At 36.5% G+C, this 27,762-nt stretch overlaps 1 protein-coding gene and 1 non-coding gene across 5 annotated transcripts in view; one reads left to right on the forward strand and one right to left on the reverse strand.

Moving 5' to 3' along the window:
• CFAP70 (cilia and flagella associated protein 70) overlaps positions 1-27,441 on the reverse strand; it is a 101,543-nt gene extending 74,102 nt beyond the window's left edge. Inside the window, exons 1-6 of one of the 4 annotated variants that reach the window (XM_053909545.1) lie at positions 27,139-27,441; positions 25,410-25,512; positions 24,233-24,419; positions 5,972-6,070; positions 5,732-5,811; positions 1,805-1,981 (exon numbers count right to left, since the gene is read on the reverse strand). In XM_053909545.1, coding sequence (XP_053765520.1) covers positions 1,805-1,981; positions 5,732-5,811; positions 5,972-6,070; positions 24,233-24,419; positions 25,410-25,472 — 606 coding nt within the window. In that variant the 5' untranslated portion in view covers positions 25,473-25,512; positions 27,139-27,441. Of the gene's footprint in view, positions 1-1,804; positions 1,985-5,731; positions 5,812-5,971; positions 6,071-24,232; positions 24,420-25,409; positions 25,815-26,978; positions 27,087-27,138 lie in introns of those variants that run through there. The other 3 variants (XM_053909542.1, XM_053909544.1, XM_053909543.1) reach the window with 3 other exon arrangements.
• On the forward strand, positions 2,822-2,923 carry LOC128772587 (U6 spliceosomal RNA). The gene has a single exon (XR_008416764.1). It is a non-coding gene; the product is annotated as a U6 spliceosomal RNA (small nuclear RNA).
• Positions 27,442-27,762: the final 321 nt, after the last annotated feature.

Below are 27,762 nucleotides of genomic sequence, written 5' to 3' on the forward strand. Positions count from 1 at the left end.
TTTTCCCCAATTCTCCTTTGAACTGGTTTAAAACCCTTTCGTCATTTTATATTTATATGAGAGTTATGATATACCTTTTTAAAAATTACCTTTTTAAAAACAAATCTGACAAGGGTTAACAATATAGGCACTTTCCTATCTATAATTTATCTAATATATACTTGTAAAAGAAAATTAACAAAGATGTAAATAGGCAATTTGTAGAAAGGAAAATTAGAAAATCCAATGTTTATATAAAAACATGCTAGATAAACTTAATAATAATTGAGATGCACATTAAAACTATGAGATATCATTTTAAAACACAGATTGGCAAAATCAGTCTGAAAATATCAAGCACTGGCAATATTGTAAAGGGTATGGTATTGTTATACATAGTTGATGGAAGTATAAATTGGTATAACTGTGAAAAGCAATATTGCAGTAAATTTAAAATCCAGTAAATTTAAAATTGTCATACCCTATAACTCAACAATTCTAGTTCTTTGGGAAGAACTTTTGTGACAGAGAGGCATTTCTGGAATGGCAGAGTAAGGACCTCTGAAAATTTGCTCCTCCACAGAAATGAGAATGCTAGCAAAAACTTCAAAATTAAGCATACCATGACCATTCAATGGAGAAAGGACAGTCTTTTCAATAAATGGTGCTGAGAAAACTAATTATCCACATGCAAAAATATCAAGTTATATCCTTACCTTAAACCACATACAAAAATTAACTCAAAATGGTTCAAAGGCCTAAATCTAAGAGCTAAAACTATAAAACGTTTAGAAGAAAACACAGGGGGGAAAACCTCTTGACATTGGATTAAGCAATGATTTCTTGGTTATGGCACCAAAGGCAGAGACAATAAAAGAAAAAAAAATAGATAAATTGGACTTCATCAAAATTAGGAATTTTGTGCACCAAAATATACTAACAACAAAGTAAAGAATGGGAGAAAATATTTACAAGTCACATACCTGATAAGGGATTAATAGGTAGGATATATAAAGTACTTTTAAAACCAACAAAAAACAACAATTCAAAAATGGGCAAAACACTTGAATAAACATTTCCCCCCAAAAAGATATACAAATGGCAATGTAAGGAGGGGAAAAGATGCTCAACATCATCAGTCCTTAGGGAAATGCAAATCTAAAACACAAGGAAATGCCACTTCATATCTGTAAGGATAAGTATTATCAAAAAAACAAACAACAACAACAACAAAAAACCCAGAAAATACTAGATATTGATGAGGATATGGAGAAATTGGAACCCTTTACACTGCTGGTGGGAATGTGAATAGTGAAGAGGAATTGGAGGGTTCTATGCTGAAATGTAAATTGCAATAGAACATCTGAGAGTATTAACTAATTATACCTTTTAGCAAGCAACTTTGAAATATCTATCAAGAGCCTCAAAAAATCTATATATAATTACTCTATAGAAATTTGGACTAAGAAAATAACCTGAAATTAAGAGAAAGTTTTATATAATTAAGTACATTGTATAAAATCCACAAAATATATGCATAAAAGTAATGTGTAGCAATATATTAAAATTATCAATTTTAAAATGTTTTACATATTTTCCACCATAAATATGTATTTATTGATACAAATTATATGCAATGTATATTACATATAACATGTAAACTATAGATATCTATATATAAAACATTAGAAAACTTTATTTTTTTAAGCCTAAAATAAATTTCCTCAATTAATAGAGCTTGCTTTGAATGAAATCTTAGCAGGTAAGGAAGAGATGACCATATGAGTGTTTAAATCTATCTAAATATCTGGCTGAAGGGCTTTACCTCTCCAACTGATGGAACTTGCAGACCAACCATGTAGTTCTGCAGAGGCCCTACTGGAATGAAAGATTCAGGCACAGAGTAGGCAGCCTCCAATGTGACCTTCAGTAGATTGCCTCCTAAAATCTGTGCTGTGGTCAATAAGGGCTCTGCCACAAATACTTTAACTTCAAGACTGCACTGCTGGAAAAGAATAAAATTATGCAGCATTTTGCAAATGCAAGAGGCCTCCCCACCCTTTTTTTCATTATCTCATTTGAATCTCATATCACTATTCAAGGTAAGAAGGTCAAGTTTAATTATTTCCATATAGAGGCTTCAAATAACTTTCTCTAGGTCCCATAAGTTAGAACTATAGCCTAGATGAGAATCTTATTCCTAAGCTAGAGGCCTTTCCCCTCTACCATACTCAGGTCACACATGTATACAAATACACATAGAAGAGGAATCAGAAGGTTCTATAATGAAATGTTAATAGTAGTTTCACATGAGTGAGATTGAGCTGATTTTTTTTGCTAGTTTATATTCTGTGACTATTTTTGTAACTTAAATGTAGTACTTTTTTAAAATTTTAGGTTTTTTACTAAGTATTTGAAAATCATATTCTTTACTATATTTCTATTTTTCACAGATGAGAAAGTATTTCTTGGTCCCATGAACGAGCTCAAAAATGAATTTTTCAGAAGAGCTGCCAAGGATTTGATGTTAGTGATATATCCAAATAGGGCTGTCATGACTTTTTCAACTAGAGAGGAGAAAGATAATTTGTTCATTTTTTAATTTTATTTCTTAGGAATCAACATTAATAAGAATAATTGATATTATTGTTAAAGAATTTTGTATTCCACTAATGAGAAATTTCCAAGTTATATCTCCAATATAAATTCTGATTTGGCAACGTGCTTTTTAACAAGAAAACTGTTTTTTCAAATATATATGTATATACCCATGTAGATAGATAGATATAGATACAGATATAGATACATATGTATATATCTGACATTTTCACACAGGATACCATAAAAAGTAGCTTTAAAATGTGTATTGGCTGGAACAATACAGAGATTAGCATGTCCCCTCCACAAGGATGACATGCAAATTCATGAAGCATTCCATATAAAAATAAAATAAAGTAAAATAAAATAAAATGTGTATTGGTTGCTAATTATATGCCAGGCACTTTACCACAGCATTAGGAATATAAAGATAGGGGCACCTGTGTGGCTCAGTCATTCAGCGTCCAAGTCTAGATTTCGGCTCAAGTCATGATCTCATGGCTCGTGGGATCAAACCCCACGTGGGTTCTGTTCTGTGCTCACAACATGGAGCCTGCTTGGGATTCTTCCTTTCCCTCTCTCTCTGCCCCTCCTCGCACACACATGTGCATGTTCTCTCTCTCTCAAATAAGTAAATAAACTTAAAAAAAAAAAAAGGAATATAAAGATAAAGGAGATGTGGCTCTTTTTATTATGGGATTCATATTATAATTCCATGATTTATGGTAAATGCTATAAAAGAGACCTGTATAAAATGCCCTAGTCCCTAGTCAAGGAGCACCAAGGAGGAAGTGAATAATTAATTATTGGGGTGGGGAGAAGTGAGAAATGGTGACGTCTGAAGTGACTTACAAAATGAGTAAGAGTTTGCAATTTAGATAAGCAGGAAAGGGAAAGAAAATAATTCTGAACAAAAAGAAGAGTTTATGTAAAAGAGGATTGAAATAGCATGGTATATTCAGTTCAGATGTAAGTAGTTCAGGATTTTATAATATAAAACATAATGAGGGGAGTCTGAGAGATGTGACTGAACAAGTGTCAGACTCCTATTATAAAAGCTGTTGCATGACTGCTAGGGAATCTAGACCTTAACATGTAAGCAGTGGGGGGAATCCATGAACTACATAGTACTGAGCAGGGGATGAGATGTGACCATATTCCCTTGTAAGCCACCCTGCAAACACCCTTCCACCCATGGGAAGGCGAAACTGGGGGAGGCAAGGGTAGTTACAAGGCTACTTGTAATGTTCCAATGAGAGATTATAAGGCAATAAAGAGTGGAGATAAAGCTAAGGAGAGTCCAGAGGACTTAGAAGATATAAAAGGCTAGATTTGCTAAAAGGCAGATTTGGGGATTGGTTGTATTTAGGGTCCAAGGGAATTTTTTTTAAGTTTATTTATTTACCTTTTGAGAGAAAGAGAGCACATTTCCATGAGAGAGAGAGAGAGAGAGAGAGAGAGAGAGAAGGAGGGAGAGGGAGAGGGAGAGGGAGAGGGAGAGGGAGAGGGAGAGGGAGAGGGAGAGGGAGAAGGAGAGGGAGAGGGAGAGGGAGAGAGAGAATCCCAAGCAGGCTCCATACTGTCAGTGCAGAGCCCAACAAGGGGCTTGATTTCACGAACGGCAAAATCATGACCTAAAGCAAGAGTCAGCCACTTAACCAGCTGAGCCACCTAGGCACCCCAAAGGAAAGCAGATTTTAAGAAAGAGAGGCATTGAAGAATGTCATATCTCTGATCAATCAATATGTCTCTGGAAGGATAAGTAAAATGTCCCTAAGGTTTCTAATTTGTATCACTCAATCAATCAAGACAAGGAATACTTGAAGATGAATTGGAACTTCTTTTCCAAGAACAGGTTTATATCATTTTACTCTTTGAGTCTTGAGAATAATCAGTGTAATGCTTAAATATAAAATTAGTGCGAATTCTGGGGGCGCCTGGCTGGCTCAGTCAGAAGAGTATGCAACTCTTGATCTCAGGGTCATGAGTTTGAACCCCAAGTTTAGTATACAGATTACTTAAATAAATAAAACTTGATAAATAAAATAAAATGAGAATTCTCAAACAAATAGAAATTGTCATATTTTTTCACTGAGTGTGTAAAACAAGTGAACACAGGAATACTATGAGCAAATATCCTAAGGACTAATAATCCATTTGACTACCTTTTCTTCTAAAGATATGTAAGGAAAATCAACAGTACATAGGCAGGGACATGGAACCAAGAAAGGCAGACTGAGCTCAAATATATACCTCTTTCTAGCACAAATCACATGAAACGACAGAAAAATACTAAATTATATCTTTAGAGCCAATAAAAGGATAATGCTATAATATCCTTGGAAAATAAGAAATGCCATCACTAGACTACATAGTTTTAGTAATCTTAGAAAGACAGAGAGCAAATTAAATCAGATATTAAACAAAACCAAAAACAAACAAACAAAAACTGAGAAGAAACCAACCACAGCCTAAATAAGAGGGAAAGAACCACAGGAGATGCAGGAGTGGATTATGGCAGCTCCAAGGTCAGAATCAACAAGAAGCAGGGAGGACCTACAGTAATGGTTAATTAGGGAACTGCATTTGAAATAGTTGGGTCATTTGAGCCTTCCTCTCTCTTTTACTTGTGCAAAACAGAAGGCACCTGGGTATCTGCTGAAAGTGAGTGCACTTGCACCAGAGTGGCAAAAGTAATGCCCCAAGAAGCTACCAATCCCCAGGAAGAATGGAAAACAAAGCCCAGAAGACACCAGTGGCACAGACTACCAATTCAGGCTCACTATGCCAGAAAGTGTTTTAGGTGCATTCATGTATTATTCAATTTAATCCATCAGGACATAGCTCAAGAGGCATTTCCATGGTTAAGCCTTCCTTACATGTACCCCTGGGCAAAATAACCAATAACTATTCTGTGCCCACATGCCCCATTCCACCATCTAATCACACTGATTATAATCCATGGTGTGTAGATTATGGACTCGTAAAGTAGGACTCTGCCTTATTTATCTTTGTTTCCCAGAACTTAACGCTATGTGTGCCTGTGAAAAGAAGACACCTGATGAACTGGACTCAAATAAATTGAACCTTTATAGCAAATAGACTTGGTAGACTAAACGGCTAGCTGAAAGTTGAGATTTAAAACTCTGATTACCTTAGCACCTGATCGAAGAGATTCTAAAGGCGAGCCTGGCACAGGGTGCAAGGGGATTATTGTTTCAAATGAACTTTCTCCTGCAAGAAGAAGGCAAAGTCAAGTCATAGAAGGAAAGGTTAGGCAGAGATAAATGTGCTCATCTTTTTATTAAGTCCCTCAAATTCACTGAGGGACTTCACTGGAGCTAAATTTTATGAGCTTTGCTATATCTGCTATGGAGCAAATCACACATCTGACCTTCCAGTAAAGGAAGAAGGTCCACCACAGCTTGACCAAGAATTAAGGTCTTCTCATCTTTCTGTTTCTTTTCCTTTGGTAAAACTTCAGTCATAGTTACTAGAAAAATCAAAACAAAGAAAATGAGAACACGTCTGGGTCATCCATCAGATAACCCTGGTGCAGCTAACAAAGCATTGTCAAAGAAATTTAAGAGAAATTAACTTGAAACTTGAGAAGGCACCATTATTAGTGACTTCTGGTGGAAAATATTGAACCACCCGAGCGACCTATTAAACTTTTTGCATACAAGTTATAGTAAACAATGGACTTTACATCATAATCGGTACACACATATAAAAGTAACTGATACATACGATTAAAACAAAGTTCCATGTAATATTCATCCTTAATAACTGAAAACCCTTAGATATTTTCTATTCTATTTCATGTGTAAGAAATTACTGGTCATGGGGCGCCTGAGTGGCTATGTCATTTAAGGGTCCAACTCTTGGTTTTGGCTCAGGCCATGATCTCACAGTTTGTGTGTGCGAGGCCTGCATCGGGCTCCATGCTGACAGTGTGGAGCCTGCTTGGGATTCTCCCTCTCTCTCTGCCCCTCCCCTGCTCACGTGCTCTGTCTCTCTCTCTCTCAAAATAAATAAACTTAAAAAAAATACTGGTCACAATCCCCTTCAATTGATTTTAGGAATGACTACACAGTCGCAATCTGCAATTTGAACAATACTGTTCTAGATCTTTTGCCTAGCATACGGCTTAGCAGACCTTAGAGTGATTGATAGAGCCCCAAGGTATGTACCAGGTTTTTCACTGCAGCATTACTCTGTGTATGTGCTTAATATTTGCTATGAAAAATTTGAAATACATAAAAAGTTATGGAGATTAGTATACTGAATGAATACTACATAGTCATCACCTAGATTTAACAATAGTTAAATATTGTCATATTTGTTTCATCTATTCTTGTTTGCTGAAATACTTTCAAGTAAATTACAAACATCATGATATTTTACCCCTAAAGTATACAAATTCAAAACATGGCATTTTCCTACATAATCACAATAACTTTATCAATCTAGCAAGTGTATAATAAATTAAATGTAATCCCTTAATTCATCTAATGTCCAGTCTACATTTAATATTTCTCAATTATTCCAAAATTTATTTTGTAGCTGTTTTGTTCAAACTAGGATCCAATCAAAGACCACATGTTGCATTTGGTTCTCATGTTTCTTATATTTCTTTTCATTTAGAACAGTTTTCCTCCCACATACTTTTTTTCTATGACACTGATTTGTTGAAGACATCAGGCCAATTGTTTTATAGAATGTCTCATTTTCTGGATTTGTCTCCCCTTTTCCATGGTGTTTAATTTGTTTCTCAGTTTTTGTTTCATGTAGACTTAGGTTCATCTTCAGTATTTTTGGCAATTTTTGGCAAAGATAATACAATTTGATAACATACATGCCTATGTAGTATGTTATAAAACTCTGTGATCTTTGTTTTCAAAAGATGAAAATATTTCAAATGGCAAAATATTCTTTTTTAATGTCTGTATTTTATTGTGGTAACAACACATTGCATAAAATTTACCATCTACCCATAGGTGTACCGTCAATGGCATTATACACACTCACACTTGATTATTGTTATTTATAATCTTAATGTGTTTTTTAATGTTTATTTATTTTTGAGAGAGAGAACATTAGTAGGGGAGGGGCAGAGAACTTGGGAGACAGAGGATCCCAAGCGAACTCCACTCTGACAGCAGACAGACCGATGTGGGGCTCGAACTCACAAAATATGAGATCATGATCTGAGATGAAGTCGAGTGCTCAACTGACTGAGCCACCCAGGTACGTCTATTACTATTTGTTTTCAGTGTTTATATATCTTGAGAGAGAGAGGGTGTGTGCACGTGCACAGAGAAGTGGCAGAGAGAGAGAGAGAGAGAGAGAGAGAGAGAGAGAGAATCCTAAGCAGGCTCCATGCTGTCAGCACAGAGTCCCACTTGGGGATCGATCCCACAAACCACAAGATCATAACCTGAGCTGAAATCAAGAACTGGACGCTCAACTGACTGAACCCCCCAAGTGCCCCAAACACATTTACACTTTTGTGCAACCATCACCACTCTCCATCTCCATAACTCTTCTCATCTTCTAAAATTGGAACTCTATATCTATTAATTATTCCCATTCTCCCCCTCCTACTGGACAGAGGATCCTTCCTATCCCTATGTATTTGATTACTCTAGGTACCTCATACAGCATTGGTCTTTTTGTGACTGGCTTCTTTCAGTTAGCAAAATGTCCTCAAATTTCATCCATGTTGTAGCATATGTCAGACTTTCTTCCCTTTTTAAGGCTGAATAATATTCAGTTGTATACATGTCACATTTTGCTTATCCATTCTGTCAATAGACATGTAGATTCCTTACACATTTTACCTTTTGTGAATAATGCTGCTATGAACATCAGTGTACAAATATTTCTTTGAGACCCTGCTTTCAAATCTTTTGGATATATTCTCAGAGGTAAAATTGCTGGATCATATGATAATTATATTTTTCATTTTTGAGGAACTAGCAGTTTCCACAGTGACTGTTCTATTTTACATTCCCACCAAATACAGATTCCAATTTGTCCACATCCTTGTCAACACTTGTTTTCTGTTTGTTTGTTTTTTTATAGAAACCATCCTAGGGGCGCCTGGGTGGCGCAGTCGGTTAAGCGTCCGACTTCAGCCAGGTCACGATCTCGCGGTCCGTGAGTTCGAGCCCCGCGTCAGGCTCTGGGCTGATGGCTCAGAGCCTGGAGCCTGTTTCCGATTCTGTGTCTCCCTCTCTCTCTGCCCCTCCCCCGTTCATGCTCTGTCTCTCTCTGTCCCAAAAATAAATAAAATACGTTGAAAAAAAAAAAATTAAAAAAAAAAAAAGAAACCATCCTAATATGTAAGAGGTGATATCTCATTGTAGTTTCGGTTTGCATTTCTATAATGATTAGTGATGTTGCACATTTTTCATGTGGTCATTACCCATTTGTAGATCTTTGGAGAAAGTTCTATTCAAGTCCTTTGTCCATTTTTGAATCAGGTTGGTTTTTGTTGTTATATTCTGAATATTAATTTCTTATCAGATACATGATTTGTAAATATTTTTCTCCCATTCTGTGGGCTGCTTTTTTACTCTGTAGGTAGTGTCTTTTAAGGCACAAGATATTTAAATTTTCGTAAAGTCCAATTTCTTCCTTCCTTCCTTCCTTCTTTTCTTTTGTTCTTTCTTTCCTTCTTTCTTTCTTTCTTCCATCTGTCTTTCTGTCTTTCTTTCTCTTTTTTTCTTTTGTTACCTGTGCCTTTAGTATCCTATCCAATAAATCATTACCAAATCTAACATCATGAAGCTTTGTCCTTTATATTCTTCGAAGCGTTTTGTTGTTTCAAGTCTTGCATTTAGGTTCTTTATCCATCCTGAATTAATTTTACATATAGTGTTAGGTCCAACTTCTTTCTTCTGTATGTGGATATCTAGTTTTCCTAGCACCTGTTGTTGAAAAGACTGCCTTTTCCTTATTAAATGGTCTTGGCACCCTTGTCAAAAATCATTTGACCATATGTGTGAGGGTTTATTTCTGGGCTCTCTATTCTATTCCATTGTTCTATATGTCTCTCTTTCTGCCAACATACTTTTTTGATTACTCTAGTTTCGTAGTAAGTTTTGAAAACAGTAAATTAGAGACCTCAAACTTTGCTCTTTTTCAAGATTTTTTGGCTATTTGGGGTGTCTTGGATTACATATGAATTCTAGGATGGGTTTTTCTATTTCTGCAAAAACAAAAATTGGTATTTTGATAGTGATAGAATTGAATCTGTAGATCACTTTGGGTAGTATTGGCATTTTAACAATATTAACTTTTCCAATTTATGAATATGGGATGTGTTTCAATTCATTTGTGTCATCTTTAATTTCTTTCAGCAATGTTTTGTAGTTTTCATTATACAAGTCTTTCATCTTCTTGGTTAAGTTTTTTTTTTTTTTCTTTTTTCTTTTCAAAAAAAATTTTTTAATGTTTATGTATTTCTGAGACAGAGAGAGACAGAGCATGAGCGGGGAAGGGACAGAGAGAGAGGGAGACACAGAATCAGAAGCAGGCTCCAGGCTCCGAGCTGTCAGCACAGATCCTGACGCAGGGCTGGAACTCACAAACCATAAGATCATGACCAGAGCTGAAGTCGGTCGCTCAACCGACTGAGCCACCCAGGCACCTCACTTCTTGGTAAAGTTAATTCTTAGATATTTTACTCCTTTTGATGGAATTCATTTATAACTCACTTTTCATGTTGCTCATTGTTAGTATATAGAAATGCAACTGCTATTTGTATGCTGAATTTGTATCCTGGTGCTTTACCAAAGTCATTTATTCCAACAATTGTGTGTGTATGTGTGTGTGTGTGATCTTTGTTTTCTACATATATGATCATATAATCTGCAACAGAGATCATTTTACTTGTTCCTTTCCAATTAGGATGCCTTTTATTTCTTTTTTCTTGCCTAACTGCTCTGGCTAGAACTTTTATTATTATTTTGAAAAGAAGTGGTGAAAGCAGGAATCTTTGCTTTGTACTTGATCTTAGAGGAAATGCTTTCAGTCTTTCACCATTAAGTATAATGTTCACTGAGAAATTTTTATATATGGCTTTTATCATTTTGAGGTAGTTTGGCTCTATTTCTACTTTGCTAAGTGTTTATTTCATGAAAGTTCTTGAATTTTGTCAAATGCTTTTTCTGTATCAAGTGAGATGATTATGTGGGTTTTTTCTTCATTCTGTTGATTTGATTTATTATATTGACAGAGTTGTATGTTGAGCCACCTTGCATTCCAAGAAAAAGTACCACTTGGTCATAGTGTATAATCCTTTTAATATGCTGCACAATTTGGTTTGCTAGTATTTTGTTGAGCATTTGTGCATCAATATTCATAAGAGACATTGGTTTGTAGTTTTCTTATAGCAACCTTGTCTGGCTTTAGTGTCAGGATTATGCTGGCCTCACTGAATGAGTTAGGACATGTTCTCTCCTCTTCAATTTTTTGGGGAAGTTTCAGTAGTATTGGTATTAGTTCTTAAAGTATTTGGTAGAATTCACCAGTGAAGCCATCAGGCCCAGAACTTTCCTTTGTTGGGAGATTTTTTTTTTATCACTGATTTACTCTCTCCTCATTAGTTAAAGTTCTATTGAGATTTTCTTTCTTTGTGATTTAGTCTGGTAGTTTTGAATCCTTGTGAATTTTTTCATTTCATTTAGATTGTCTAATTTGTTGGTGAACAATTTTTCATAGTACCCTCTTATATTTCTAATTTGTTATAATTGGTAGTAATAGCCCCATTTTAATTTCTAACTTTAGTTATATGCATCTTCTCTCTTTTTTCTTAGTCCATCTAGCTAAAAGTTTGTGAATTTCATTGATTTTTTTAAAAACGACTTTTGGTTTCACTGATTTTCATTGTTTTCTTATTCTGTATTTTGCTTACCTCTCCTTTTGTTTTTATTATTTCCTTTCTTCTGTGAGTTTTGGAATTTTGTTCTTCTTTTTCTAGTTCCTTAAGTTGTATAGCTATATTGTTGATTTGAGATGTTCCTTGTTTTTTAAATTTATTTACTTACTTTTAATTCCAGTACAATTAATGTACAGTGTTATATTAGTGTCAGATGTACAATATAGTGGTACAGCCACCTAGGTGGCTCAGTCAGTTAAGCATCTGCCTCCTGATTTCGGCTCCGGTCATGATTTCAGGGTCATGAGATTGAGCCCTGCTGTGAACACAGAGCCTGCTTGGGATTCTCTCTCTCCCTCTCTCTCTGTCTCACTCTCCCCACCCCAAATGAACAAATATTAAACAAAACAAAACAAAACAAAACAAAACAAAACAAAACAAAACACCAGTATAGTGGTACAAGAATTCTATATATTACTCAGTGCTCATCATAAGTGTACTCTTAATCCCCTTCACCTATTTCACCCATCACCCCACCCACCTCCCTCTGGTAACCACTAGTTTGTTTGTGTTAAAAGTCTGTTTTTTGGTTTGTCTCTTTTTTTGTTTCTTTGTTTTGTTTCTTAAATTCCACATGAGTGAGGTCATATAGTACTTGTATTTCTCTGACTTATTTCACTTAGCATTATATCCTCTAGATCCATCTATGTTGTTGCAAATGGCAAAATTTCATTCTTTTTTATGGCTGAGTAATATTCCATTGTATATATTTATCACATCTTCTTTATCCATTCATCTATCAATGGACACTTGGGTTACTTCCATATTTTGGCTATTATAAATAATGCTGCAATAAACATAGGGGTGCATATACCTTTTCGAATTAGTGTTTTCATATTCTTTGAGTAAATGCCAATAGTGGAATTACGGGATCGTATACTAATTCTATTTTTAATTTTTTGAGGAATCTCCATACTGTTTTCCACAGTGGCTGAACCAATATGTACTCCCACTAACAGTGCATGCGAGTTTCTTCTACACATCCTCACCAACTCTGTTGTTTCTTGTGATTTTTTTTTCATTTAAATGGGCTATACTTTCATGTTTCTTTATACACCTTATTTTGTTGTTGTTGTTGAACATTGATATCTGAATCTAATAATGGGATAAATCTGGAAATTAGATTCTCCCCCTTCCCAGGGTATACTGGTTTTTTTTGTTATTGTTTTTGTTTATTTTTGTCATTGTTGTAGGCTGTCTCTGTGCTGAAGGTCAGGCTGAGGTGTAAAATTAAGGTCTTTTCAGGTCTTTTCTGAGCCTTTTCCTGGACATGCATGGTCACATTCAACTTTTCCCCTTATTTACAGTTGTTTTTAAGTGCCCTAGGAAAGAGGGGAAAAGGATACTGCCCTTTAAATCTCCGGTAGTTTCTTCAACCAGAGAGGAAGGGCCTTACAACAGTGTAATGGAGAGAGGAGGCTCTTTATCTGCACCTCTGTGATCAGAAGCAACAATTGGCAAACAGAGCACAGATCCACTATATTTGAAGGACATGGTCCTTTTAGCTCACCCTGGCTCCAGCAAGCTACTAGAGGAACACATACATGACTCCCTGACACAAGCCTAGAGGGATGGGGGATGAGCAGCTGCTACTGTGTTAAGATCTGAAATTAACCAAACTTAATCTTAATTTGCAATCCAAATCTTCTCCTGGAAGTTGCAAGCCTTCCATAGACTCCAGAGTTTCAAAGCAGTTATATCAGATAAAATGTGGCAGTGCAAGTGTTGTCCTGAGGAGGAGACAGATTCCTGGTGCTTCTTACTCTCCTGTCTTCCCAGAATCTTCAAAAGTATTCTTTGTATAATTTTCAAAAATATACTCTATCTGTAGTAAAGCCCCATTTTCTTCCTAACACTGTATTCTTGGGTTTGTTTTGTTTTGGCTCACTTGTGCCAGAAGTTTGTCTAGTTTGTTAGTCTTTTAAATAAGCAGGCAGATTTTTTTTTGTAGCTCTTTTCTAATGCTTATTTTTCAATTTATTAATTTTTGTTCTTAATTCTGTCTTTTTATAGTCTTTGGGGTTCTCTGTTGTTTAAGTAGCTTCTTAAGTATTTAATTCATTTACTTTAATCTTTTTTATGTTCATTAAGAGAACCATTTTATTAAAGATAGACCTTAACACATACCATAATTAAACAATTTTTTAACCTTTTGGGCATGTGTGCATTTTTTAATACACTCAAAGCTTCAAAAATGAAATGGTCAAAGCCCTCTTTCATCTTCTTAGGAGACTTATACACTGTTAACAAACTCCCACTAGCAAGAGGAAACTTTCTTTTATACAGCTTAACTCTAGATGAATTGGATAGAAGAGGTTCTCTGCATGAAGTAATCTCAAGAAGAATCTGAGGGGAAGATGACAGACACTATACTGCAAAGGGTACTCATGGTCTCCAGAAAGAATTTTTTTTTTCTGTTTTCCAGCTACCTTCACAGTTTCAGTCTAATTTGTGGGCTCTGTGCAGAGGACTCATTAATTGGTGTCCTTTCTTTCACTCGTGAGCAGACAGTAATGCTTTATCCAGTGGTGTTGAGTTTCATGACTCTTCTTACTACCAAAGATGCTTATTCCCCTTTAAGAATAGAATATATCAAATTAAACTTTTTATTCTGAGATAATTTCAGATTCACATGTAATTGTGCAAAATAATAAAGAAAGCTATCTTGTACTCATTTTTTCCCAGTGGTAGCATCTTGCATAATTACAGTAAAATATCACAACCAGGAAATTGACATTGATACCGTCAAGATACAGATCATTTCATCACCAGAAGGATCATGGTTATTCTTTTAACCCATGTTACCCTTTTAGAGTCACCTCCACCATCCTCCTTCTTAACACCAGACAACCACTAATCTGTTCTCCATTTCTATGCTTTGTCATTTCAAAAGTCTTCTATAAATGTAATTATGCAGTATATACCTTTTAAGATTGGCCTCATCATTCAGCACAGTTCTCTGGAGAACCACTGAGATTGTTTCGTGTACCAGTAGTTTGTTCGTAGTATTTCATGGTTTGGCTGTACATTTATTTAACCCATGGAAGGACATCTGGGTTGTTTCCAGTTTTTGTCTATAAAGGTGTATAAACTATATAGTGGTTTTTGAGTGAATATAGTCTTCATTTTTCTGGGATAAAGGCCCAGGAGTGCAATTTCTGGATCACATGGTGCTTTGCATGTTTTATTTTTAAAGAGATTGCCACACTGCTTTCTAGACTGACATCTGACATTCCCACCAGAAGTTCTAACATTTGACATTTCCAGAAGGAATGTATCAATGATCCAGGTTTTTTGCAACCTTGTTGGAATTTGGTGTTTTCACTATTTTTAATTTAGCCATTCTGATATGTGGGTAATGATAGGTGTGTGGTGATATCTCATTGTGGTTTTGATTTGCACTTCTCTAAAGGCCAATGATGTTGAACACTTTTCCATATCTTTATATGCCATCTGTGTATTTTCTTTGGTAAAATGTCTCTTCATGTCTTTTGCCTATTTTCTAACTATTGTTTGAAGTATTTTTTACGGTTAAGTTTTGAAAGTTTTTTATATATTTTAGATACTATTGCTTTGTCAGATTGTGATTTGCAAATATTTTCTCTCACTATGTAGCTGGTCTTTTCATCCTCTTAACAGAGTTTTTCATAGAGCAAGAGTTTTTAATTTTGATTAAGTCCAATTCGTCAAGTTTATTTTCTTTTATGGCTTACGCTTTTTGTGTTCAAAGCTCTTTACCCAACTTTAGATTCCTGAAGATTTTCTCATTTTTTCCTTAATGTTTTGTAGTTTCACATTTTACATTTAAATCTGTGATCCATTTTGAGTTAATTTTTGTATAAGTTATGAGATTATTATGTATAAGATATGACTAAATTTTTGTATAAGATATGTATAAAGTTCTCTTTTTTTGCCTGCAGATATTCAATTGCTCTAACATCATTTGTTGAAAAGGCTACCTCTCCCACAATAAATTTATTTTTTACTTTTATAAAAAGTCATTAGGCAGTGGTGCCTGACTGGTTTTGTCTGTGGAGCGTGAAACTCTTGATCTCAGGGTTGTATGAGCCCCACATTGGATATTAAGAATGTAAAGTTCTTATTGGATGTAAAGATTACTTAAAAACAAAATCTTATAAAAAATCATTAGGCACATTTGGATGGGTCTATTCCATTCCATTGATCTATGTGTCTATCCTTCCACCAACACCACACAATTTTAACTAATGTAGCTATATAATAAATCTTGAAATTAACCATATTGATTCTTCCCATTTTATTCCTTTCCAAAATTGTTTTAGCTTTTCTAGTTCATTTGCATTTCTATATATATTTTAGAATAGTCTTGGGGCACCTGGGTGGCTCAGTTGGTTAAGTGTCTAATTCTTGGCTTTGGCTCAGGTCATGATCTCACAGTTTGTGAGTTTGAGCCCTGCACTGTCAGTGAAGAGGCTGCTTGGGCTTCTCTCTCTCTCTCTCTCTCTCTGCCCCAAGATAAATAAATAAATAATCTTAAAAAAATAGAATAGTCTTGTCCATATGTACAAAAAAATCTTTCTGGGATTTTGATAAGAATTACATTCAATCTTTGTATCAATCTGGGGAGAAATGATATCTTAACTATGTTGAATCTCCCAGTCCATGAATACAGAATGTCTCTCCATGTACAAAGACTTTTAAAACTTTCATTCAACAGTGTATAGTTTTCAGCACATAAGTGATAAAAAAAGTTTTGTTAAATATACACTATTTCATTTAAAAAATCACTTGTAAATGATGTATTGTATTTTTAGTATCAATGTCCATGTATCTATCACTAGTATATAGAAGTATAATTGATTTTGTCGATTACCTTTCATCCTATGATCTCACTTTTTCTTTCTATAAGTTTTGCATATTCCTTGATATTTTCTACAATCGTGTCATCTGCAAATAGGGGCAGATTTATTTCTTCTGTTCAGATCTATATGCCTTTTATTTCCTTTTCTTACTTTATTGCACTTTCTAGAACTTCCAGCTCTATGTTTATAAGAGTGGTGAGAGAACACCTCATTCATTTGTTCTCAACCTTAGGGGTACAGCATTCCATCTTTCACCGTTAAGTATGTTAGCCTTTATCAGGGTGCAGTTCCATTTGTATTTTTCTGAGTTTCTATCATGAATTGGTGTTAAATTTTGTCAAATACTTTTGTTGTTTTGTTGTCATGCTTTTTCTTCTTTTGACTATGAACGTAGTAGAATACATTGATTAATTTTCAAATACTGGAATCAATCCCATTTCATGATGTTGTATAATTCTTTTTATGTATTACTGAATTCTATTTGCTAGTATTTTGTTAGGACTTTTGTGTCTATATTCATGACAAACATTGGCCTTAAGTTTTCTATTTTTGTACTGTCTTTGACTGTTTTAGGTATCAGTGTAACACTAGCGCCATAAGATGAATTGAAGTATTTCCTCCTCTTCCATTTTCTGGAAGATTGTGTAGAATTAGCGTTAGTTATTATTTTAACTTTTGGTAGAATTCTTCAATGAAACTATCTGGAGATAGTTTCAACTGTCTTTGAAATCCTGGAGATTTCAAATTATGAATTCAATTTCCTTGATAGTTACAGGGCAATGTTATTTATAGGATGAATTGTGGTTTGTGTCTTTCAAAAAACTGGTCCATTTTGTTGTCAATTTTATGTATGTAGAGTTGCTCATAATATCTATTATTCTTTTAATATCTGTACCATCTGTGATGTTATCCCATTTCATTTCTAATATTGATAATATGCGGTGCCTCTTCTCTTCCCCCACCACCGGCCTCTGGTCAGTCTTACTAGAGGTTTGTCGGTTTTCCAAATAACCAGCTATGTTACTTGTTTCACTGATTGTTTTCCCTTTTGTTTCTGTTTTTCATTTCATTACTTTATACTTTTATCTTTATTATTTTCTTCCTTCTATTTGATTTGGGTTATTTTTGCTCTTCTTTTCCTAAATCCTTAAAGTGGCATTTAGGATTACTGATTTGAGACTTTTCCTCTTTTTTAATGTATGCATTTAGTGTGATAAATTTTCTTGGCAGTGCTTTAGCTACGTCCCACAAACTTTGTTACCATGTGTTTTTATTTCCGTTCAGTTCAATGTATTTTTTTGTATGTCCCTTGAGACTTCCTCTTTGACCCATGGATTATTTTGAAGTGTGTCTTGGGGTGCCTGGGTGGCTCAGTCGGTTAAGCGCCTGACTTTGGCTCAGGTCATGATCTCATAGTTCGTGGGTTCGAGCCCCACATTGGGCTCTGGACAGCTCAGAGCCTGGAGCCGGCTTTAGATTCTGCGTCTCCCTCTCTCTCTGCCCCACCCCTGCTCACACTCTTTCCCTCTCAAAAATAAATAAAACATTAAAGAAAAAAATGTGTGTCTTTTTGTTTTCAAGTGTTTGGAGTGTTTCCTGTTCTGTATTATTGATTTCTAGCTTGATACTATTATTGTCACAGAACACATTATTTTAGTTCATTTAAATTTGTTGAGGTTAAGTTTATGACACAGAATATGATTTTAGTATGTGGTCTGTGGGTTTTTGAAAATAATGTATATTCTGCTATTGTTGGGTGTTCAATAAATATTGATTAGATCTTGTAGGCAGATGGTGCTGTTGAGTTTTCCTATATACCTGTTGATTTTCTTCCTTTTTTTTTAAATATTTATTTATTTTTGAAGGAGAAAAAGACAGACTGCAAGTGGGAGAGGGGCAAAGAGAAAGAGAGAGAGACACAGAATCTGAACAGGCTCCAGGCTCTGAGCTGTCAGCACAGAGCCCAACACGGGTCTCAAACCCATGAACCGTGAGATCATGACCTGAGCCAAAGTCAGATGCTTAACCAACTGGGCCACCCAGGTGCCCCATACCTGTTGATTTTCTATCTTACCTGTTATTCTATAAATTGAGAGACAGGAATTTATGTCCCCAACTATAATTGAGTGAACATGTCTACTCCCCCTTTCAGTTTTATCAGTTTTTGCGTCACATATTTTGCAGCTCTGCTGTTTGGTGCATACATATTTAGGATTGCTAGGTCTTCTTGGTGGGTTGACTCTTTTATCATCATATAATGAACTTCTCTGTCTCTGGTTATTTACTTTGTTAAGTCCACTTTATATGATGCTAATATAATCACTTCCACTTTTTGATGAATATGTGCATAATACATCTTTCTCTATCCTTTTTACATCTTACCTGACTATATAGTTATATTTTGAGTTTCCTGTAGACAGTATATAGTTAGGTCATGTTTTTTAAATCCACTCTGCAATCTGTCTCTTGATATGTTTAATGTAATTATTAATATATTAGGGCTTAAGTCTCCTAGGGGTTGCCTGTCCTCTCTTTTTCATTTGTTTTTTTCTGCTTTCCTATAGATTGCATGAACATTCTTTAGAATTCCATTTTATGTATAATACATTTAAGTGTATCTATTTGTATAGATTTTTTTAGTGATTGCATTAGGCAATACATTATACATACATTACTTCTTACTGATATCATCATTATATTTGTTTGAGTGAAGTATAGAAATCTTATCTCCCTTTCTGTCCCTTTGCCTTCCCTGTTTAAAACTGCCTAAAATATTTTCTCAATATACCTTTAGAACTGCATCAGTGTTATACTTTGTTTCAAGTGTCAAACACAATTTAGAAAACCAAAGAGAAGGAAAGCTTACTTTATTTATCCAAATTTTTGCTTACCATATTATTTCTTCCTTCCTGGTGTTCCTAGGTTCTTTCTTTTATCACTTTCAGTTCTCTTTAGAGAACTTCCTTCAGTCATCTTTCAACTGAGGTCTTGATTTCCCCTTCATATCTTTTCTCTGGGTATTGGATTCTGGGTGACAATTCTTTTATCACTTTAAAAATATTATGCCATTCCTTTGGGGCCTCCATGGTTTCTGATGATAAATTGATGTCATTCTAATTGTTTTCCCCTGGTTTCAGATTTTGTTCTGTGTCTTTAGTTTTCAGAAGTTTAATTATGTTTCTTAATATGGATTTCTTTGGTTTTATCCTACTGGGAGTTTGATTAGCTTCTTCAATGTGTAGGTTTATGTCTCTCACAAATTTGGGGAATTTTCGAGCTTTACTTCTTTAAATACTTTTTCAGCCCCATCCTCTTTCTCTCCTTCTGAGACTCTGATGACACTGTTAGATCTTTGTCATAGTCCCACAAGCTTCTGAGGCTCTGTTCATATCTTTTTTTTTTTTAATGTTTATTTATTTTTGAGAGATAGAGACAGAGCACAAGTCGGGGAGGGGCAGAGAGAGAGAAAGGGCGACACAGAATCTCCAACAGGCTCCAGGCTCTGAGCTGTCAGCACACAGCTGACACAGGGCTCAAACTCGGGAACGCCAAGATCATGAAGGCTGAAGTCAGAGGCTTAACCGACTGAGCCACCCAGGCGCCCCTCTGTTCATATCTTTTTAGTCTAGTTCCTCTATATTAGTTTGGATATTCTATTGTTCTATCTTCCAATTCATTGATTCTTTCCTCTGTCTCCTCCATTCTGCTGTTGAGCCCATTCATTGAGCTTTTCATAACACTCGTTGTATTTTTCTGATCTAAAATTTGTTTTTAAAGTATATTTATTTTGAGAGAGAAAGTGCATGTGCATGAGTGGAGGAGGGTCAGAGAGAGAGGAGGAGAGAATCCCAAGCTGGTTTTGTGCTGTCAGCACAGAACCCGACATGGAGCTTGATCTCACAAACCATGAGATCATGACCTGAACTGAAGAGTTGGACACTGAACAAAATGAGCCACCCGGGCACCTCTGATCTAAAATTTCTATTAGGTTCTTCTTTATAACTTCTATTTCTTTCTAAGACCTTCTATTTCTCTGCTGAGTCCTTCTATTTTTTCATTGTTTGCAATCGCTCACTAAAACCATTTTTCTCATGGCTTTAAAAAATTTTTTTTAATGTTTATTTATTTTTGAGAGACAGAGACAGAGCATGAGCAGAAGAGGAACAGAGAGAGGGAGACACAGAATCAGAAGCAGGCTCCAGGCTCTGAGCTGTCAGCACAGGGCCCAACACGGGGCTCAAACTCATGAGCTGTGAGATCACGACCTGAGATTAAGTTGGACAATTAACCAACTGAGCCACCCAGGCACCCCAATCTCATGGCTTTTTTAAATCTTAGTCTAATAATTCTAATATATCTGTCATTCTGTCATCTTGGTGTTAGCATCTACTGATTTTCTTTTTTAATTCAGTTTCCTTAGGTTCTTGGTATGATGGGTGATTTTCATGCAGTCTTGGACTTTTTGTATGTTATGAAACTCTGAACCTTAAATCATCTGTTTTAGCTGTTGTTGTTGTTGTTTACACTGCTCCAATAGAGGAAGGGGAGGGGCATTGCCCCATTATTGCCAAGTGGAGATAGAAGCATATCTCCACTCAGCCTCTATTGATACTTGAGGGGGACAGCTCCTCATTACTCTTGAGAAGGGGTGGGAGTTCTGGTTCCTTACTTCTTTTCCACTGATACCACAGTGGGTGTAGTCTCATTACGAAGACGAGATGGTGAGTCTCGACCCTACACTAGGCCTCATACTACCACAGTGGGAAGTAAAATGGTTATCTTGACACTTGTTAGATTGGGGCAGAAGTCTAGGCTCCCTGTGTGGTCTCCATTAAAAACCACATGGTGAGAGAGAGATCATGGCTAGATAGCACAAAGGTCCTGGTTTCCTATTTCGTATGCTCTAAAACCACCAGCTGGGGCACCTAATTTCAGCTTTGTGAGAATACAACTCTACATCCCCTACCCAGCTTGGGTGTGAGTGGGTCCACATTTTTTTGTGTGTAGTTAGCGTTTGGCTGGAGCAGAGAAGTTACTGTCTAAAAGTTTTGTGTCTTGCTAGGCTGCGCTTTTCCTGGTCTTTTGATTAGAGAAAGCAGACTTCTGTTTTTTATTTGGTCTGCACTCATTCATTCATGTTTCTAGGCTGCTGGCTTCTTCAGCATGAAGTTTGGAATATATAAGGCAAAAAGAAAACCCAAGGAACTCACCACTGCGTCATACCTTATGTCTCAGGTTTCCTTCTTCTTTAAAAAAAAATTTTTTTTAACATTTATTTATTTTTGAGAGAACAAGAGCAGGAGAGGGGCAGAGAGAGAGGGAGACACAGAATCCAAAGCAGGATCCAGGCTCTGAGCTGTCAGCACAGAGCCCAATGCGAGGCTCGAACCCACTAACCATGAGATCATGACCTGAGCTGAAGTCAGATGCTTAACTGACTGAACCACCTAGACGCCCCTCAAGTTTCCTTCTTCTCTCTTCATTGCAGAGTCTCTTATGTTTGTTTTACATATGAAGTCCAGGGTTTGCACCTGTCCTTGGTGAGAGGAATAGGGGAAAGTATATATACTCCACAGGTTCTGTTTTAAATCCTTACTTATTGCTAATGACTGCACTTGAAAGCATAAATTTATCTTAAGAATTACTTTAGCTATATCTCACAAGTTTTTGATATTTGGTGTTTTACTGTTGATTGACTCTAAATGCTTTACAATTTTTCTTATGATTTCTCCTTTGTCCCATGAATTATACTTAACTACGTCTTAAAATTTCCAAATGGATTCTTTTTTTCTGTTTTTGTTATAGATTTCTAATTTTGTTGACTGTTGTATTTTACTCAGAAAACTTAGTCTGTATGCCATTGATTCTTTGGTATATGGTAGGACTTGCTTTATTGCCCACTGTTTGGCCAGTTTTTATTGTATAAATGTTCCTTGTGTGTTTTAAGAAAACATGTTATTTAATGATTGGCATAATCCTATGATTACTACTTATTAGGAAAGACTTTTTTCATCTATCCAATGGCTAGACACATATGATGGGGAATGGACTTTTTTTTCTTTTTGAGAGTCTAGGCTGTGGTAAAGGGGGTAGTCTCAGTCTCAACTCCCAACTACCGCAGCCCAAGGTCTTTGTTTGTCTAAGAGCATTAAAACCTAAGCCCCTAGATTTTGCAGTACTGCCCTCTCCCCCAACACCACCACACACCAATAGCAGCTGTTCAAGAGTTCCAGGTTCAGTCCCTGCTTTGCTTCTAGAACAAAGGGCTTGCCCTTTCTTTCTCATGAGTTCAGTGACACATTTAAAACAATGTTCCAGTTCTGCTTTTCCCATTTAACATGACAAGGAGGGAGGCAATTAGGAGACTTGACACTCCTCTTATTTGAGGTTGGGATTAACAGAGAAGCACAGAGCAAAGAAGAAAGAAGTAGAAAAAAGTGGTCAGAGAGCGTGGATCAGATGGATGCCTCCATGGGTAACTGATTTCCAGTTAGGCAAGAGCTAGGAATCACTTTTCTGGAGCAATGCTTCCCAGGAGTCACCTGAGACTTTTGTTCCTACATGCAGCTTCCTAGGCTCCTCTCCTGGCAATCATGAATTTAGTCTTCTAGGGTGGGACTCTGAAAACTATTTTCTCCCAGAGCCTCAGGTGACTCTTATGGAAAAAAAAAAAAGGTTTAGAAAGTAACGTTCTAGAGTACTGTATGATTCCCAGGTCTTCCTTCCCTAGGTCTGAGATCTTGGAATCTGTGGTTTTGGCAAGAACCATAGGAGATGTTGCCACTACAAAAATAACTAAACAAAAATTAAGAGTACAGGTAAAAAAAAAAAAAAAAAAGCCAAGGGGCACCTGGGTGGCTCAGTCGGTTAAGTGACCGACTTCGGCTCAGGTCATGATCTCACAGTTCATGGGTTCGAGCCCCACATCAGGCTCTGTGCTGACAGCTCAGAGCCTGGAGCCTGCTTTGGATCCTGTGTCTGCCTCTCTCTCTGCCCCTCCCCTGCTCGTGCTCTGTTTCTCTCTGTCTCTCAAAAAATAAATAAATACTGTGTACTCAGAACCTGTAAAAATGTGGATACAGAAATCATATATTCATTAATTCATTCAACAAACACTTTTTGAGCCCAGTTATGTCCTTTTATGTCTAGGAGCTAGAAATTCTGAAATAAATAAGATACAAACCTGAATTTCAAAAGTGTACAGAAGTACTGTATACAGAAGTACAGACAAGATTGCCAGGTAAAATACAAGACCCCAATTATTTTTTTTTAAGTTTATTTATTTATTTTGAGAGAGAGCTCATGCACAAGTGGGGGAGGGACAGAGAGAGAGGGAGAGAGAATCCCAATTAGGCTTCTTGCTGTCAGCATGAAGCCCAACATGGGGCTCAATATCACGAACCATGAGATCATGGCCTGTGCTGAAATCAAGAGTTGGACGCTTAACCCATTGAGCTGTCCAGGTGCCCCACAAGCTGCCCAATTAAATTTGAATTTCAGATAACCAATGGATAAATTTTTAATATAAGTATGTCCCAAATTTTGTTTTTCAGGGTTTGTTTGGTTTTTTTTTCCTAAATCTGTCAACCCTAAATATAGGAATATTTAGGAAAAGCTCTCAACCCAACTCCGGAGGCAAGGGCTGCAAAGTTCAGCCAAATGTCAAAAGGTCTTTGATACAAATTGATTAGAATTAGCAGGCCATGGAGATTGCTGCCAAAAGCAGCTAGGTTTCAAAGTATACCACATTATTCCTAGGTTAAGAAGGTAAGGTGTGTTCATTTTCCCCCCAAACAACTACTAAATACCTCAGAATCTCCTTATAACATACTCACATAATTAACATTTTTAGTACCACAGGACTTACAGAACACAGGTTTGTGGGCGAGGTCATCCAAAGTAATTCCTCCTTCAGGATTGAACTCAAAGCTGCTAGTGAAGTTGTATTTTGCAGTTCCTTCTGGAGAAACCGTAACTTTTGCAGAGTCTCCCAGAACCACTTGACTGAATTCTGCACGAATAAAAGTAACTGGAGTATCTCCTTTAAAACCTTTCTGTTGACAGAAGGATGATACACTTTACAATTTTACTCAAATAGAGAATTTTCCTATACATCTGGAAACTCATTTTGACTTGACCCAAATAGCATTTTCCGTGTTTTCCTAACAAACTATACCACATATACAAAAAGGTTAGGTAGGTAGAAAGTCATTTAAAAAGTCTAGTTGTAACTAACTGCAACATTCTATTTAAATGCCATTATGTTGGAGTTTTAAAAATAACTTTTCTTGTGTTTACATGATTATAAAAGTATATTGTGAAACATTTGAAAAAGTGAGAAAAGCACATGGAAAACAAATCACCTGTAATTTCACTCTAATATGTAAACACTATTAACATTTTAGAATATATTTTTTAGTGCTTTCCAGTGAATATATATGCACGTATATGTAAATATATATACAAATATGTACACACATTTATACACACCTTTTATACACCTTTTAAAACAAAGCAAAATATTATTCATTACATCCTGTTTTGCAATGAGCTTTTGACTTCATAATAGTGAATGAATATCTGCCATCTCATTATTTTGTAATTTTTATAGTTAACTCATATTGTAGTTTTTATTTAAATTCATCAAATGAAATTAATCACAAGAGAAACTCTGGAAGAATTCAGATATTTTTCAGGAGAAAAGACCTGCGGTCTATGAAAACAAAAATCACTTCTTGTTTCACCGGTAAAATTTAGTATTCAAGTTGCCAGGTATTTTACACACATAGTGATTTGACCTGCTGATTATATAGTCGAACAAAAAGGAAAACTGAGAAAGTAGTACCCAGGGCAATGTTAAGTAAGACCAGCAGGTCAGGTGTTATAGGAGGGTGCAAAACCATTTCTCCTGCTGCTGTTTCCAGTACATCTTCCCCCAACCTGCAGGTAGATGTTTGACAGGGAAACCTGAACTCAAAGACAAATGTACTTTCAAGAAGAATGAATAAACTAAGGCCTTCTCAGATTTCCAAAGATAACATTACCAAGTCATATCCATCTGTCACAGTGATCTGCACAGGTCTGCCTGTTGATGACACCTGCTCCATATCAGCACTTGGGCAAAGTCCCTCTGGTCTTCTCTGGTCTCTGTAAATATAATGAATCCACCTTTCCCCTCCAGTACCATAGCTGTAGAAGTACCCATATTATATCATAACCAATACTAGGGGATAACCTAGGAAAATGCCATAGTCCCATCAATGTTTTGTGCCCTTTTCAACCTTTGCAGCTAGACAGGCAGTATTTTAGAGTTGTTCACAAGGAGGATTACATCAGTTAGTACTAAAATGATCCTTATATGTGTAACTAACCCATAAGCACAATCATCACAAGACATAGAGGGTAGGAGTGCCATCTCCCTTACTCCCCGCTGCCCCCCACATCTTCCATAGTGTTCTTTGGTAGACTTTTCTTTCTTTTTTTTTTTTTTTTGATGTGCAAAGTTCCCCTCAATGGTTCCTTAATCTCTCACTTTTACAAAACTATACTTTGAGCACAGGAAGGAAACAGCCATACGGAATAATGGCTAGTCCATTGGCAAAAGTCCTGACATACGTCTTATTTAGTCAATGATATTTTTAAATTATTTTACAACATTAAGGACACAATTTCAAAAATTAATTGGATATGTTTAAGAAAGATTTTCTGACTCAATTCAAAGTGGAACTTAAGGCAATTCAAATGTTTACTGAGGGCATACTATGCTGTGTCTAGGAGTGGTGGTACAAAAAAGGAGCTATCTAGTGTCCCCAGGCTATATAATTATTCTGCCTCTTCTCAGCTACTCCCTCAACCTTTAGTCATCTAAAACAGGTCACTTGTTTAACACCATGTCCTCAGGCTCAATCACAGCCTAAGTGACCCTGACAATTTTCTTATCAAGTTCACATTTGAAAATGACCTTTTACATCAGTTTTCTTCTTTCCTTTTCAATAGTATCACGGGAATTAGACCTTCACTAGCCTGATCTTGGACAAAAGCCTAATTTCTCTGAGCCTCAGTTTCACCTTCTGTAAAATATATAATTTAACTTCTGATGTTTCACATTTGTTGTGAATATCCACTAAAACTGCTTAACCTATGAAGCACCGCACAAGTGGTATTATTAATACGCACTGCTTTTCCTGAATGCTCAAATACTCCCTTACATACAAGGAATCTCTCTCGTATTTACAGTCTCTGAGTGCCCGGCACTTTGCCTTGTCTTAGCGGCGTATTTACTGAATAATGAATGCAAGAAATCTGGCTAGTTACAAGTGATGGTCAGGGCAGTCAGTGGGGGTCGGGGAGGGGCGCTCCTGTTGCCCCCAGCAGACCTGCACTTCTTGTCATATCGCTCCTAAGAAAATGTAAGGTAACAGTCAAATCAGAAAAGGTTTGATGAAGGAAACCATGTGAAGGGGTGTGGTCTGGGGACACAGGCTTAGCGCCCGCTTACTGCCGGAGACCTCGGCGCAGAGCCAGAAAGGGGTCTAAGTCTGGATTCAGGTGGGAGGTCCGGGGTTAGCGGTAGCTCCTGCGCCTAGCAGGGTCGGTGGCATTTAAGTCTGTACCCGAGTGCACTGCGTTGGGATGCGGTCCCAGCGTTTCACTCTGGCTGTAGCTGAAGAGAAGCTGTTAACGGGGTGTGGTCGCAGGTCCACGAAGGAGAGATTGCGGGGGGGGGTGGGGGGGGGGGGCAGAGGGTTTTCGGAGGAATTACAGCCGTCTTACCTGAGGCAGCCACAATTGCGTTACCCGCAACTATAGCAACTAACTACCTCTCGCGAGAACTTAGTTCTGGCATTCTTTACAAGTTTATCCCTAAGACTCGCGATAATGGTTTCTGGTGGGGGGAAAACAGCTGTCTGCGCCTGCGCTCCAGGAACTAGGCGCTTGAGTGGCAGTTTCTGTTGCCATGTTCGCGGGTGCAACTTTGCTTTAGCTTAACTGCAACGTTTTCTAACTTTGGATTTTGTTTTCTCGACCTTTTCCTTTCAATATCCCTACATAAATAGTTGGAAAACCAAGAGGAAATTTACTTAAAAATAAAATAAAAGCCTTTATTACACGGCTTTGAAAACCGGTCATTTAAATCTTTCTCCATGAAAAATGCAGATGAGTTATTTTAAAAGTGAGCCTCTCACACACTGTTGGTGAGAGTGCAAAACAGTCCTACTTCTGGTGCTCAATACTTATACAATAAATAGACTTGAAGTATATAATACTAATCCAAAGTTTTAATACATTTGAAAACACCAAGAGTTTTGGAATAATAAAATAGCAAAAACGTGGAAACCCAAGTGCCCGTCAGTGGATGAGTGGATGACCAAATTGATTATATAGTCACAAAATAGC

Source organism: Panthera pardus, unplaced genomic scaffold (genome assembly GCF_024362965.1).
Source record: "Panthera pardus isolate Hobbes unplaced genomic scaffold, ASM2436296v1 HiC_scaffold_22, whole genome shotgun sequence".
Taxonomy (NCBI): Eukaryota; Metazoa; Chordata; class Mammalia; order Carnivora; family Felidae; genus Panthera; species Panthera pardus.